The sequence below is a fragment of the Emiliania huxleyi genome, assembly GCF_000372725.1.
Source record: "Emiliania huxleyi CCMP1516 unplaced genomic scaffold EMIHUscaffold_83, whole genome shotgun sequence".
NCBI lineage: Eukaryota > Haptophyta > Isochrysidales > Noelaerhabdaceae > Emiliania > Emiliania huxleyi.
In genome coordinates this window covers 507,068-521,575 of record NW_005195801.1, presented here as the reverse complement: position 1 = coordinate 521,575, position 14,508 = coordinate 507,068, and the positions used below count along the sequence as shown (strand labels likewise).

Below are 14,508 nucleotides of genomic sequence, written 5' to 3'. Positions count from 1 at the left end.
GAGATTGGTCGAGGCTATGCACAAGCGATGCGCGTAGACTCCGTGTGGCTCTGGGCTGCAGCCTTTTAGAGAGCCGAGTCGCTTTAATAGCACGGCCGGGCACGGTCGTACCTCGCGTGCCCTCTGTGCGAATTAAAACTCCTGGGCTCTCAATGCCTAGCCCGCCGTTCTGTCAGCCGCGGCCCGCATGTCCAGACAGTGCGGGCCTCGACGCCACACTAGGTCCATTGGGTTGAACCCTGGCTTGTCTCGAAGGTGAGGTATAGAGGGTCACATGGGGAATGCGAACTCGTCATGATGCGCGGCGACGGCGGCGTCGATATCTATCGACGCCGCCGCCCCACTTGTCTTCCTTCTCGGAAAGTTCGCGACCGAGTCTTGTTAGACTCGCTCGCGCGGCGCGCATTGACATATATATTGACTGAGCGCATCCCCATGTCGAGCGCAGCTCGAAGTGCCGGCTGGCCTCTTCTTGAGTGCCCTGACGATTTGTGGTCATCCCGACTACGGAATAACACGTGTTCTGTCGCCCCGTTCCGGAGGAATGCCGACAGGAGTGATTTGTTACTTGTGCAATCCGTGCAGGCACACACCCTCACAGACTGCACTACGCCGCGAGGGTTCTTGCTGACCTCACGCCGTTAAGATAGCTGCGTGCGCTGGCACTCAGACAAGACACAACCAGGACACCCCTCTCCCGGGGGGCCGCTGGCGTCCGGGTCCCCAAACAGCCCGAGGGCCGTGTTGGTGCTTCCACTAGTGCAGTTCGAGTGCAGTGCGCCTCACAGGCTGACACCGCACACCGTCTCGAACTGTCCTCGACGCCGCCAGTGGCGGGCCGACGGCAGGGTAGGGGCCGCAGGCCGTGCTTCGAGGCGCAGGCTCTACTGCTCATTCATGGCTCCGCACTCCGCTCCGCGCGGCGTGTTGAGTATGGCTCACACCAGCAGCCAGACGGCTGCTGGTGGATGCTCGCGCTCCCCTCGCGCCGTCCTTGGCACGAGAGGGCGGGTTGATTTGCGAGTGCACCACGCAATGCCAGCTGGCCCTGCGGGTGCACTTCGCCCATGGCCGTGTGCTCATCTGGCGGCACTGCTTGCTGCATGGCCATGTAAAGACGCCATTTTTGCACGGTGCTTTGCGCAAAGCATTACGTATGGGGCCACCTGCGGCTGGGGCGGTCCTCGCATTCCAGCTGGCGTGGACGACTGCTGTCCTCCTGTTGGCTGCTGGCTCCTCGTTCGAAGCTGAGCAGGCTGGTCCTCGCTGCAAAGCCTGCGGTTTGCATGTATTGGACTGGCGGCGCGGTGCTGCACGCACTGCGGCGCGGATCCGTTTGGCCCATTGCGCCCGTCCGTAGGACGGGCGCGGTCGGTCGTGGCCTGGCGGCGGCACTCGCCTCCGGCCTGGCCAGCGTCAAAGCGAGTCGCCCAGGCTCCCTGCTGGGCGGCTCGCGTCGTGTTTGTAACGGTTCGAAGAAGCTCTTTGTTGACGGTTGCACCGTGAACAGGAGATTGGTCGAGGCTATGCACAAGCGATGCGCGTAGACTCCGTGTGGCTCTGGGCTGCAGCCTGTTAGAGAGCCGAGTCGCTTTAATAGCACGGCCGGGCACGGTCGTACCTCGCGTGCCCTCTGTGCGAACTACTTATGTTTTCGTAAACGTAGTCGTGGCCCCCCGCTACGTCGCACGAGTGCATCAACTGGGTAGCGGGGGGCTATAACAGTCAACTCAAACGAGATGGACAGTGTCGACAGATTACTCCAGACGGCATACAGGCCGACGTCGCGACGTCTGCACCGTGCACGCGGCCGGCCGGGCGCGAGCGCGCGAGAGGCTTGACACGATCCGACCCTGCGACCCTGACGCTGCTGCTCCTCTACAGACATGCACTGCTGCCACAATGTGCGACCTGTGCTGGCCCACTTCGCGGCCTTCCCGGTCAGTGGTGAGGCGCAGTGTCAGAGCTGTCCATGGCGCGATGCCGCACTGCGGCACTGGTCCCACATTGGTGACACGAGACCACCACGTTTGCTGGTCCAAGAGGAGAGGCACTGGCGCTCTCCTGAGAAGGTGCATGCTCCCTCTTGACTGCCCATGTGCGCGAGGCTGTGTATAGCGGCGAGAGTGCCAGCAGCCAATCCGAGGCAGTTGTGACGGGCATTGCGTCACCCGTCAGAAGTGTGCACGCGCCGGAAGGACACCTTCCTACTGGCCGTACGATCAGGTCACCGCTGTGCACTGAATACTGAAGAGAGACTAAGGCCGCGAGCTATGCAGGTGATCAATTTGTGCAGCAGGGCACGGTCAGTAGCGCTGTCGCAAGGCGTGATAGAGCATGGCCGCAAGTATAGGGATCCCCTATTGTAACATCACAGGTGGGTTAAGCGGGAGATTTGCGCGAGCTGCGGGACCGCCGGGACGCGGCGGGCGGGTGATTGCAACTTGACGCCACTTCGTTCGGACCTTTGGGGATCCTCCCTTTCGTACGCCGAATTCCCATGAAAACAAGTAAAAATCGCCCGAAAAAAACAAAAACGGCGCTTGCGGCGGGCCGGGTACCCCATCTCCCCCCCCGCATGGGTACGCCCGTAGGGCCCTAGGGGGGGGCCCGTACATCGGCCCACAGAGCCCCAGCGTTGTGTGTGTGTGTGCGTGTACGTCTCTGTTCTCGCTCGAGCGCACGTACATCGAATGCGAATTTTACAACCCATCTCTACCTTGTTGATGTAGTTTATCAGTGTTTAGCTGCAAACTGGACTCTACGGCGCTCTAGTTACTTGACCTGTTATCTAGTTACTTGACCTACTCTACCCGTTCGGACTGACTGTTCACGTGCCCACAAGCTCCTACGATCTTCGTCGACTCGTTTCCTCCAAAAGTCGACAAAGACCTTCTCCCGCTGCGGGCGCGCCTCCCGGAAGCGCCAGGCGAGCAGCAAGGGGAAGCGCACGTAGTCCTCGTACTCCGCCTCGGATGCGTACACCATGTCGGCGCCTACGGCTAGGGCAATGGCGGCTCAGAGCAGCCTTTCGCGAGCTCTCGGGTTGCCTCCAGACGAGGGTGCCGTGGCCGAGCAGCGGGCGGAGCGTCTCGGGGCAGTTGCAGACGGGCACCACGCCCAAGCCTACCGCCTGTGGGGTATGTCGTGGTTTGTGAGTCGTGGACGTGTCTCGACCCGGACGGGGCGCGACGCGCGGCATCGGCCGCCTCCCAGTGGCGGAAGCAGTCTGGGCGGTCGCCTTCGGGTGAGATGACAAAGCGGGCGCGCGCAAGCCGCTCGCAGTAGTAGCTGTAGTTCTCGATGCGCCGGGCGCCGTTCTTGCCGGTGAAGGCACGCATCGCGTTTCTGTACTCTGAGAGGTTCAGCAGCACTTCTCTCACCTTGGAGGTGTTGCGCAGCGGCGAGAGGAAGAGGGTATCCTTCTTGGGCACGTTGCCAAAGTCGCGCAGGCACTTGCGGTACTGCTCCGCCTTCGTGTAGTCGATCCCGTACGGCAGGCCGCGATATTTGTCTTGGTACGTCTTTGGGACGGCAAACATGTTTTGCGAATACCACCGCACAATCCTGTCGCTGCGGAGGGTCGCCTCGACGTCGCCCGAGGTGACGAACCCGAGCCGGTTCTGGTGGCTATCGGGTAGCTTCGTACGGCCGGGCGCGAGCAGTTCGAGCGCCGGCTTGAGCCATTGCCCCGTGAGGAGAATCACCTTCGTCCTCAGCAGCGGGAGCAGCTCGGTCACGAACAGCCGGAACAGATTCACCTACGGTGCGCCACGCCAGGGATCCATCACGTCCGCTCGGGGCCTCTCCTGTCGCGCGTGGCGCGCCTGCACGTGCAGCACCGACCCGACCGGTAGCATCCGCACGGCGCTTTTGGCCTCCGCGAGCTGGTCGGTCGTTAGGTGCGACGTGTTTCTGCTGCGGAGGCAGAGCTCGTGGTGCAGCTCCTGGGATGTGATGGACGCCTGAGCGACGGATGGGCGAAGGTGGATGGGACTGCGGGCGGCTGCAGCACCGCAACGCGTGTGGCCGGGAGGGGGCGTCGCGCCTCCTCGTCAAACACAACAAGCGGCCTCGCCTTGACGCCGCGCAGCTTGTTGCAGGCAACCTGCCGCGTGCGCGGAGATGTCCCAGAGGGAGCCACTTCAAGCGGGTGCACGTGCGTCCCGTGGACACCCACCGGCAGAAGCGCTTTCCGTGTGCCCGTGTGCGTGGCAGGCTGCAGGGCAGCTGGCACACCTCCCAGCCGAGGTAGTGAGTGGCGATGTAGTACGGCATCATCGGCGTCACAATCTTGGTGCACACCGAGTGGCCGATCCGCCGCGAGCTGTTGCGATTTGTATCGCCATCCCTGCTGCAGTCGCCGTAGTTACCCCCATCACTGCTTCCTCCGCTGCCGCTGCTGCAGCTTGCGTCGGCTCGCAACGGACGTACTGGAGGTAAGCGAGCGAGAGCGGCGGCCCTGCGGAGGTAGGCCTGGCGGATCTCAGTCGAGCTGATCCATCGTGAGCTTAGCGAAAAGATCCACACCAAGCACAGCACCGGCATTGGCTCTGCTCCAAAGCAAGATCGGGAGGGAGGAGCCAGCGGGCGAAAGATTCGCCCAGTATTCGCCCGCTGGCAAGGTAAAATATCCGAAAGGATTACCGACGCGCTAACTTTCTGTTTTAGGCGAACGACGGGCACATCGGCCCAACCCAGGCTTTACTTGTTGTGAGATCCCTGCCAAAAAATAAACCCCGAGTCGGTCCTTACTGCTGCTCGGCCCCTGTCTCTTTCCGCATCATCCGCCGTAGCGTAAGGTACGGTAAGGTAAACTTCTCCACACACACGAGGTGGTGGGGCAAGGGGGGGCGACCCTCGCGTCTCCACGTCTAACGTACCTACGGCCCGGTAGCGTGTACGCCGTAGGTCGTAGGTGGCGCGTGCGTCACTGCGTCAAGGCGCCGGCCGCCGCCGCGGGTGCCCGGCCCAGCGGCCCTCGAGCCCGACAAATCCGTCGTACTCGGCGGGCGGTGGCGGACACCACGCCGAGGACGCCAAATGCGGCGCGGGCCGCTGCACACCGCTGACGGCCTCGTAATCTCTGTCGTGTGTGTAGCTGATGCACTCGGCGTCGGGGGGCGAGCCCTCGCGAGCAAAGGAGCGTGCCCGGAACTCGGGCGAGGCGCGGAACTCCTTGTTGTAGTTCCACTGCGCGGGCACGCCGGGGCTGGGGCTGAGCAGGGCTGCGAGGGCGCAGCATCTTGGAGGCATTCTACGATGAAGGGGGGGCGGCGGTGGCAAGAGGCGGGCTGGGCGTAGTTTCGGCGGTCGCGGCGAGGGCAGCGGCGGGCGGTGACCATGATGAGGTTGAGGCGGTGACCCTTGGTGATGTCGTCCGCGCCGTGCCGCCGCCTCCCCAAGTGCATCACCTACAGTACGAAAGTGGAGGGCTGCTACACACAATGCCGCGGCGTGGCACGCCCTCTCGAGCGCTAGATCTAGTTGGAGGGCAGCGGTCTCTGGTCCGCATCTGGGCGGCATCACCGCGCGGCCGAGCCGGTGGGCGTACTTGTACGAGCGCAGCCGGTGGTCTGCCGACCCCTACGCGTCGCTCTCAGGCGCTCAGACAGGCCGCGCGAGGGGGGCGCCGCGCGACTCGCCGTCCGGACCATGTCGCCGCAGAAGGTGAGCCCGCTCGCCTCGAACGAGTCAGAGCCGAGGCAGACGTTGAGCGTGACGTCCGAGTCGTCCTAATTTGCGGACGCGTCTCGAAGGGCTGCGGTGGGGTCGGTGTGTGGAGCTGGACCCGGAGCACGCCGTGTGCATGTCCAGGCCGCGATCCTCAGTGGGCTTGTACGACACGACAAAGCTGTGGTGGTCGTCAAGAGAGCGGCCCTCGGCGGGGAACACGGCGCGTGCCAGCGGCGCGATGGCAGCCTGCAACCTGCTCAGCGACGCGCGCAGCCCAATCTCGTTGAGAATGAGGCCGTAGTTGTTCATCGAGTTTGGCCGACGGGCAGGCAGTCCTGACAACTGGAAGTGCTCGACCTCCTCGACCAGCATGCGGCAGGCCTGCGGGCTGAGCAGCGGGAACGAGTAGATTTCTCGCGCCTCTGTCGCAACGCTGCGCAGGGCGACGGACGAGGGGTCGGTGTCCGTCAGGTCGGCGAGCTCCACGTCTTGCAGCAACGCGAGAGCGGCAGGGTCGAGCCACGAGCTAACCACCTCTGAAGGCTCAAACAGGCGCGGGTGCAGACGCTGCGGCTCGTAGCGCGCAGCGACGTCGGAGGAGAGGCCCCTAGCACCGGCGCGAAGGCGCAGCACGAGGTGGCAGCGCGAGCAAGCAGCAGTCGCACGGCTCGAGTGGACGAGTGCGGCCATCGTGAGAGTGTGTGTGTAGTTTCCGGGTACCTAGGTACCCGGGTACCGTTTGTTTTGCTCTCGTGAGGCTGTGAAAGCACGCCCAACCTGGCGTACTTGCCCCCGAAGGCAAGTGCGTCTGTTCACAGCTCACGAGAGTACGTTGATTTTTTTGTGTATGAGCTTCCTCTTGTCATCACTTGTCATGTGAGAGAGTGCGTTGTGTTCTTGTTTTGTATCTTTCTCTTTTGAGCTGGCGAGCGCGCTGGTCTAGTTGTGAGAGACTATTCACGTCATGACGGTTAAAACGGCTGTCTGTTAACGGTCGCGACGTGGTCAATATGTCGTGACAGCGGCTGCGAAACGACAGCAGCAACGACAGCAGCAACGACAGCTGGCGACAGCTGGGACAGCTGGTGACAGCTGGTGACAGCACAGCCAGTTAGCTGCCAGGGAGGAGTGAAAGGCACCCAGGAACAGTGACAGCCATAGTGACAGTGACAGTGAAGCCAGTGAACGCCAGCGACAGGCGGTGACAATGTCAGCGCGGGACCCTGCGAGTGACAGCGCAGTGAAGCCAGTGAACGCCAGCGACAGGCGGTGACAATGTCAGCGCGGGACCCTGCGAGTGACAGCGACAGCGACAGCGACAGCGACAGCGACAGCGACAGCGACAGCGAGGCAGCGCCACAGTGAGGCAGCCATAGCCCTAGTGACAGGCACCAGCAAAGGGGCCCAACCGCCCACCCACCCATCTGTGCATTACACCCCATGGACTAAAATAAGACACCGGTGCGCGTGGATGTAGCTCTCAGCGCTTGACGCACAGCAGCGTTTGTACCGTCTCACACATTTTCTAACAAAACAATCTCTCTCTCACATTTTGCAAAACTCCTGCTCCTCTATCTCAGAATTTCTCTGTGTAGGGCGAGCCTGCTTTCTTGTAGCAGAGCCGAGCTCTCTACATGAGAGTTCCTGATCAACGCCTTGTGTTGTGGCTCGGCAATGGCCAAGAGGTTCAATACCCGAGGTGTGTTGCTCAATGCTCTGCGCGTTTGCTTGCGACGTGGATTTCAAGGTCCCAATCCTCGCGGTTGATGATTGACGCCGTTCGCGAGCGGCAGATGAACCAGCGCTGGAGCCCATCACGGCACATGCTGGAGGAAGGAGGGCAAGGGTTGTGCAGATTCTGTGACTCACGCCCGCTGCTGCTGACGGTGCGTGGCTACTGTTGAGAGGGTTTCTCATGTGGCGTCGGGCGTGCGAGTGAGCGGTCGCGCGCGCGTGCGTGTATATCTTGAGTGTCCTGCCTCTCTCGTGAGTGGCACCGCATCCCATTGTGACACTGTCCTACGGGGTGCTCATGAGAGCAGCAATGACAGCAGCAATGACAGCAGCAACGACAGCGACAGCAGCAATGACAGCAGGAATGACAGCCGCGCAATTACAGCAGCAGTCACAGTTGGACCAGTCGGGGGATGGTTACGACAGCAGCAACGACACCAGCAATGACAAAGCAACGACAGCAGCAACGACAGCTGGTGACAAGCCCGTCAAGCGTGGCAGTATTTTAAAGAAAAGAAAGCGCGGCGGACAGCCCGAATCTCTGGCGGCGCCGCCAAGCGTGTTACCCCCTGTGCTCGTGCCAAAGAGGCTGACGGCATTGTATGTCGCAATCCGACGACTCCGCTCGACCCACTGCGGTCTTTGTGGGCCTGGGCGCGATGGGCGCCGCCATGGCCGAACGAATCGGTACGAGCGGCGGGGCGATCTTCTCCGACCTGGTCCTGTACAACCGCACGCCGGCCAAGGCGGAATATGTTGCGGCTCGCGTTTCCGAGCAGGCATCTGGCGACAAGACCTTGCGCACGACGGTCGCCGCCACGGTGGATGAGGTTGCCGCTGCGGCGCTCCGAAACCCGAGTGGCGTCGTCATAGTCGCGATGCTCTTTGGCGATGACTCCACCGAGGGCTTCTTCACCGCGTGCCTCAAGCTTCTTCACCGCGACCAGACGGCGGCAGCCCCACCCTTCCTCCTCGCCAACTGCGCCACCATCTCTGCCCCGGTCGCGCGCAAGCTGGCGCGTCTGGTCCACGAGGCCGGCGGCGCCTTTGTCAACGCGCCCGTCACAGGCCGGCCGCCGCACGCCGCTGCCGGCCAGTTATGCAGCTGGGTGGCAGCAGCCGGCGAGGCTCCGGGGGTTGCTGCGGGCGCGGACGCCGCTCTATTCTCTTCGCACCCGGCGCGCGTGTTCGCGGAGCGCGTCGCGCCGCTCTGGAGCAAGCACGCGCGCGTGCTGTCGGAGAGCGACGCGGGCGCGTCTGCGCTGTACAAGCTGTGCACCAACCTCATGGTGTACGGCTTCGGGCAGGTGCTCGGCGAGGCGCTCCTCCTCCTCGACGCGGCGGGGCTGCCACGCGACTCTTTGCGCGACTGGACCTCTCACGTGCTGCCGGCGCCCAACCTGGTGGACCTGTACTGCGACAAGATGGTGAGCAGGAGCTTCGGCGGCGACGGTCGGCCGGTGGGGGCGGCGCTCGAGGTGGCGCAGAAAGACCTGCGGCTGATGCGAGGGCTGGTCGACGAGGCGGGCGGCTCTTCCTCCAACTCCTCGCCCGATCCGCCTCGCCCGGGGGCTCCGCTTCCGGTGCTGGACGGCGTGCTGGGGGAGGCGAGCTGGGGTGGCAGCTCGCTCCACGCTGCTAGGGTGCTGGAGAGGCTGACCTACCCCGACCCCTTTGCACGACTAGGTGAGCGGGCTGCTCGATGCGCGTGCCGCCCGCGGGGAGGAGGCGCCGATGGACTGGAGCGCCTTCCTGCTGGAGCTCGAGGCGCGGGCGACGAGCTGATCGCCCCCGGCGTTGCGCTCGCCAATTCTCGCAGCAACCTTTTTTCGACCGCGGCCGGGTTTGTGTTTCTGTCGGGTGTACAGGTTCTTCGTGTAAAATTCGGTGTAGCTGTAGGTGTACTTATGTCTTGTCACTTGTGTTGTTCCAGTGCGCGCCAGAAAGAAAGAAAACAGAGCGTTAGAGATAAAGGCGGAGGACGGCCGCCACCACACAGGGATTTTGCACGACACTGGGCCGGCAGCCTTGGAACAAAACAAAGATGGATGGACCTTCGCGCGGCCGTCTGGTGTGTGGTGACTGGTGTCCGGCGCGCGGCGGGAGCAAGCAGGGCATGAGGAGCAGGCTCTCTAGAGCGGTCACCACGTCAGCCGGTCTTAGGACTTAGCCTCGCCGCGCGTCTCCCGCAGAGATCCTGCAAGTAAGTACATGAATGTGGGAAGAAGGAGGTGGACACCAACGCGGTATGGGGTGGACGCGAGACAGGCAGGGGGATTCTCCTTCTTTGTCTCGAGCGGGGGCGGAGGCTCCCCTCCCCTCCTGGGGCCCAAACCCATGCCAAGCGCGCGCTGGCGGCTAGGATGACGGCCGACAACAACACGGCCGAGGACACTGCCGACGCTGTCCTGGACGCCGCCATGCGCGGCGACGCTGAAGCGCTCGCAGCCCTGCTCGCCGGCGGCGCCGACCCAAACGCACGCGACGGTCGCCACGCCATGCCGGCGCTGCACTGGGCGTGTGCCTCCGACGAGGCGAAGTGTGTCGATGCTCTGCTGTGCGATGGGCGGACAGACGTCAGTGCGAAGAGCGCACATGGCATGAGCGCGCTCCACGTGGCCGCGTCGTCGAATGCACTGACGTCCCTCTTGCGTTTGCTCGCAGCCGGCCTCAGCGTGGACCAGCGCAACGAGTGGGAAGAGACACCACTGCACGTGGCCGTGGCGGGTGACAGCAGCTCCTGCGTGGCCGCACTCCTCTCCGCCGGTGCCTCCGCTTTCGCAGTCGACCGTTGGGGCCGCTCCGCCTCGGCTGTCGCCGAGCAGCAAGGGTCGAATCCCGCCCGCTTCGGTCTCCCGGACGCCGAGTCGCTGCCCAAAAGAGCCACGAGGTCTGTCGAAGGCGCGGCCGCTGCAGTGGAGCCGGACCACGCCGCGTTCGCTAGTATGCGAGTGGCTCTGGCAAACGACCTCGCCGAGGCAATCGCCGACAGGCGGGGTAGAGGGGCGGGAGGAATCCCGCCACCGCCGCCGCCGCCGCCACCGCCGCCACCGCCGCCACCGCCGCCACCGCCGCCACCGCCGCCACCGCCGCCACCGCCGCCACCGCCGCCACCGCCGCCACCGCGCCATGGAGGAATCGGCGATAGCGAGCAGCTCGCCGCTGCCGCTGCGCGGATCGCGGCACGGCGGGCAGCCGCACCAGCAGCCAGTGAGGCGCCGCCGTCGAGCGGCGCTGGTGCGGCCGCCAGTCCGCCCTCGGCGCCAGCAACGGCGGGGCGCAGACCCGCTCTCAGCAAGCTCGTCGAGTGGCCTGGCGACGAGGCCGAGGTGGCGCGGCTCCTCGCCTGCGGCAGCGTGGAGCCGGCGGGCAGGGACGCGTTTGGGCTCTCTGCGCACCACAAGTTCTGTACGCTGCCGCCTTACACCCCTCTCGACCCCTCTCGCCCCCTCTCGCCTCTCTTGCGCTCGCTCGCTCCTCTGGCTCCTCTCTCGCCTGTCGTCTGCTCCTCTTGCGCTCCTCTCTAGGCGGTGGCAGGCAGCGTCGCAGCGACTTCACTCGCCGCCCTTAGGGTCCCTGGGGGCCCAGCCCCCCCCCCCCCCCCCGCTCGCAGGCGCGTGGGACAAGCCGGCGCTCCTCGAGCTCCTCCTGCCGCACCTCAGCGCGGCGGACCTCACCGCGACCACTCCCGACCGCTCCACCGCCTTGCACCTCGTCGCAGACATGGGAGGGGCGCGGCTGGACCTAGATGCTTGCCCACAGTCCCCTCTCCGGCGAGGTGGCACCCCGGAGCACACGTTTCTCTCGTCTTTGGCGCGAGCCGCCCGCCGGCCGCCAGGTGCGTGCGCTGCGCCTGCTCATCGAGCGCTGCGGCGAGTCGCGCCTGAGGCTCGAGGCGACGGCGCGCGATTCGGCGGGCCGCACCGCGCTGGAGATCGCGATCGAGCGGGGCCACGGTGCGGCGGCAGCGTTGCTTCAGAAGCTGCAGGACCGAGAGGAGGCGTGGGGCTTGACACCTCGAGCTCACGGATGTGCGCAAGCGGTGCGGTAGCGCCTGAGCTCCCGGACGGCTGCGCCGGCCGCGCGGGCCGTGGGCGCAGCGTGGGGCCGGGAGCGGCCGGCTCCGTGCTCATGTATCCAGCGTCTCTAGACGATTACAAAGGATCGGACGTCACGCACATTTTGACAGGGACGTCGGAAATCGGACACATCCACTGGGACGAGTCAATTCATTCACTAGAATGACTAGAAAGGGCACCCATGGGGGGTGATTGCCGTGGTCGGGGCTGCCGCAGATGAGGCAAGGAGGGCGCGGGGCACCGCCGGCCCTCTCAGCAGCGTTCGCCTCGAGCCCGCCAGCGCCGGCATCGGCGGGGCCAGCATCGCCGGCGCTGACGCAGGCGCTCCCGCTGCTGAGCAGGTCGGCGACGTATGTGATGAAGGCGTCGTAGCTGTGCCAGGGCGGGAACCCGCCGGACTGCCACTCGTTGATCTTGTCGGCGAGGGCATCGCGCTTGCCGCTGATCTGGTCGGGAAGCTTGCCGATGATGGCGCGGTAGACGTCAAAGTGCGATCGGCACTGGTTGGTGAGGAGCGCGAACTCGGCCTTGAGCGTTTCCGCGGCGAGCTGCGCGGGGACGAACCCCATCCCGGCAACAAAGAACGTCTTCTTCTTGAAGGCGGCCTCGGCGTTCTGCATCTCGACGCCGGGCTTGAGGACGGCGAGCCGAGCGATGCTCTGAAGCTGGTAGAGGCCGCTGCCTTGACGTCCGCCGTCGTTGCGCTTTCTAAAGAGCTTGACAGCGTCAGAGTCGGGCTTGAGGCAGCACTGAACAGCCCCGGCGACGTAGGCGTCGAGGTAGGCGAGCTCGTCGTCGCCTGCAGTGATGGTGCTCGCCAGCTGGGCGGCGCTGAGGGCGAACAGCCTGACGAAGCGCGGGTCCTTCCGGATGCACAGGTTCTTGAAGCGCGCGATGAAAGGGGCGACGTCGGCGGGGTCGAGCGTGGTGGCGACGGCGTTAGCCTCGGCGGCGCTGACGTCCTTGACTTTGGCCTTGGCGCCACCGGCACTCTGCCGCACGGCCTGGGCGAGGAGAGAGGCGAGGCCCTCGACCTGAGGGTCGCGCTCACCGACTCCGGCTTGCCCTCGGGCGGCGGAGGCGGCCTGGTCAGCGCCAATGGCGGCAGCCGAAGCGCCAGGCGCAGGGAACCCGGGTTGAAAGGCGGCGTGCTGCTGCTGCTGCTGCATCACCTGCTGCTGCTGCTGCATCTGCTGCTGCACCTGGTGCTGCTGCGTAAAGGGCGACCACGCTTCGCCGCCGCAGGGGTAGAGCTGCTGCGCGCCAGTGTGGAGGTAGGAGCCGCAAGAGGGCTGCACCTGCCCCAAACCGCAGCCGTGGAAGGCGGGCGCGCAGCAGCCATGCGGGCTCTGCACCCAAGCGGGGTCCATGAGAGCAGGCGCGGCAGGCCAGCCGAAACCGGAGGCCTGCGAAGGCATGGCCATCGACGCGCAGCTGGCCCACTGGTCGGCAAGGGACTGGCCGTGCATGCAGCCAGACGAGGGCGGCAGGTACATTTGCGGCTGCACTCCAGGGTGCTGCATCTGCACGAAAGGCAAAGGCTGTGCGCTTGCGCACTGCCTCTGGTGCGACGCCAGCTCTGCGGCGGCAAGCGTCTGCCCGCTGGGGCTGAGTGCACCTGCCTCGGCGACACCGGTGGGCGGCGTCGCGGCGGGTGCCTCGGCCGGCGGCCTCTGGGCCGGGTTGGGCGGAGGGTGTTGGGCTCGGTTCTCCGGCGTCTGCGCTGCCGGACGGCAGGATGCGGACCGTAGGCCGCTACCATGCGCAAGCGGTGCGGTAGCGCCTGAGCTCCCGGACGGCTGCGCCGGCCGCGCGGGCCGTGGGCGCAGCGTGGGGCCGGGAGCGGCCGGCTCCGTGCTCATGTATCCAGCGTCTCTAGACGATTACAAAGGATCGGACGTCACGCACATTTTGACAGGGACGTCGGAAATCGGACACATCCACTGGGACGAGTCAATTCATTCACTAGAATGACTAGAAAGGGCACACACAAAGGGAGAGGATCTGCGCCGGGTACGTGTCGGTGTGTGCGGCGCGCGGGAGAGTATGTGAGCGAGGACGTACGCCTTTACACGAGAGAGTCGACAGTGGAGATGGACAGAGATCAGTCACGGTGTAATTTGTGTATGTGCACTCGAGTGCTAGCAAGCACATCCTCAGAGGCGGGTCCTCTCCGTAGCGGCCAGCAGGTATAGGGCACCCGGCTGGCAAACGTGTCGGAGGGATCGGCCGCCTGTGTTCTTGCCGTGGCACGTTGGGAGCGACCTGCTGGCGGTGTCGAGATCCCGCAGGGCTAGGCCGGTCCGAGAGACGACGAGAAGGCGAGCATTGCCGAGGCGGCGAGAGCGACGACCACCGAGGCGGAGATAACAATCGGGCCCACCTACCGTCCCGTCCGACGGCGTCAGAGGCGCGAGCAGCGGTGCGGCGTCCTCGAGCGGTGAGACCGGGTCGTCGGCGCGCTCGGCGGCGCGCGAGCGAATGCGGGCCATGCGCCAGAGGAAGGTGCGATACGCGTACCTGGCGGGAAGTGGGCAGCTCTTGGCGGGCGTTGAAGCTCTCCTCGGGAGAGCTCGGGTGCCGCGCGGTCGCGCGTCTATCACTCACTATCCATCGCACCACATGAGGAAGAGAGACACTCCGGAGAGCGCGACGCCGATGCAGAGAAGCATCGGGTTGTCGCGATCAGCGGCCGAGGTGAGGACCTGAGGCGGCGCGGTGCGCGCTCTCAAGGAGAAGCTTCGGCAGCCGAGGTGCGGCGCGAGGGTGCGAACCATGCCAACTGAAGCGAGCGTCAGGCACGCGTGCAACCTGCCGAACGGAGGAAGCACAACAGCTGATTGCAAAGATGACGCACGAAAGCAACGCGAGCGAGAGGGGGGGGGAGGGGGGCACGCGCCAGTGGAGGAAGGTGCGCTCGTTGGCAAAGTACAGCTTCGGCTCCAGGGGTGCGGAAGTAGCGAAAGGCTCCGATGACATCTGAGCGAGAGCGCGCTCAGCTCCTTCGCCGACGGCACAG

The 14,508-nt window shown here is 65.0% G+C and overlaps 4 protein-coding genes across 4 annotated transcripts; 2 read left to right on the top strand and 2 right to left on the bottom strand.

Annotated features, from left to right (window-relative positions):
• Positions 1-5,835: 5,835 nt before the first annotated feature.
• EMIHUDRAFT_49766 (hypothetical protein) lies at positions 5,836-6,054 on the bottom strand (the record flags this gene model as incomplete). The annotated part of the gene is made up of 1 exon (XM_005758984.1): positions 5,836-6,054. A coding segment is annotated over one exon (219 nt), but the record flags the coding sequence as incomplete, so codon positions are not given.
• Positions 6,055-8,012: 1,958 nt separating this feature from the next.
• EMIHUDRAFT_219148 (hypothetical protein) lies at positions 8,013-9,195 on the top strand (the record flags this gene model as incomplete). Its single annotated transcript, XM_005758983.1, has 2 exons — positions 8,013-9,053; positions 9,136-9,195. The coding sequence occupies 2 exons, from the start codon at positions 8,013-8,015 to the stop codon at positions 9,193-9,195; spliced, it is 1,101 nt and encodes a 366-aa protein (XP_005759040.1).
• Positions 9,196-9,773: 578 nt separating this feature from the next.
• Positions 9,774-11,461, top strand: EMIHUDRAFT_219147 (hypothetical protein; the record flags this gene model as incomplete). The annotated part of the gene is made up of 4 exons (XM_005758982.1): positions 9,774-10,407; positions 10,678-10,818; positions 10,948-10,982; positions 11,249-11,461. The coding sequence occupies 4 exons, from the start codon at positions 9,774-9,776 to the stop codon at positions 11,459-11,461; spliced, it is 1,023 nt and encodes a 340-aa protein (XP_005759039.1).
• Positions 11,462-13,446: 1,985 nt separating this feature from the next.
• EMIHUDRAFT_465869 (hypothetical protein) lies at positions 13,447-14,506 on the bottom strand. The gene is made up of 5 exons (XM_005758981.1): positions 14,389-14,506; positions 14,264-14,300; positions 14,109-14,194; positions 13,937-14,009; positions 13,447-13,872 (listed from the first exon to the last, which is right to left on the bottom strand). The coding sequence occupies exons 1-5, from the start codon at positions 14,466-14,468 to the stop codon at positions 13,783-13,785; spliced, it is 366 nt and encodes a 121-aa protein (XP_005759038.1). The 5' UTR covers positions 14,469-14,506; the 3' UTR covers positions 13,447-13,782.
• Between the last annotated feature and the right edge of the window lie 2 nt (positions 14,507-14,508).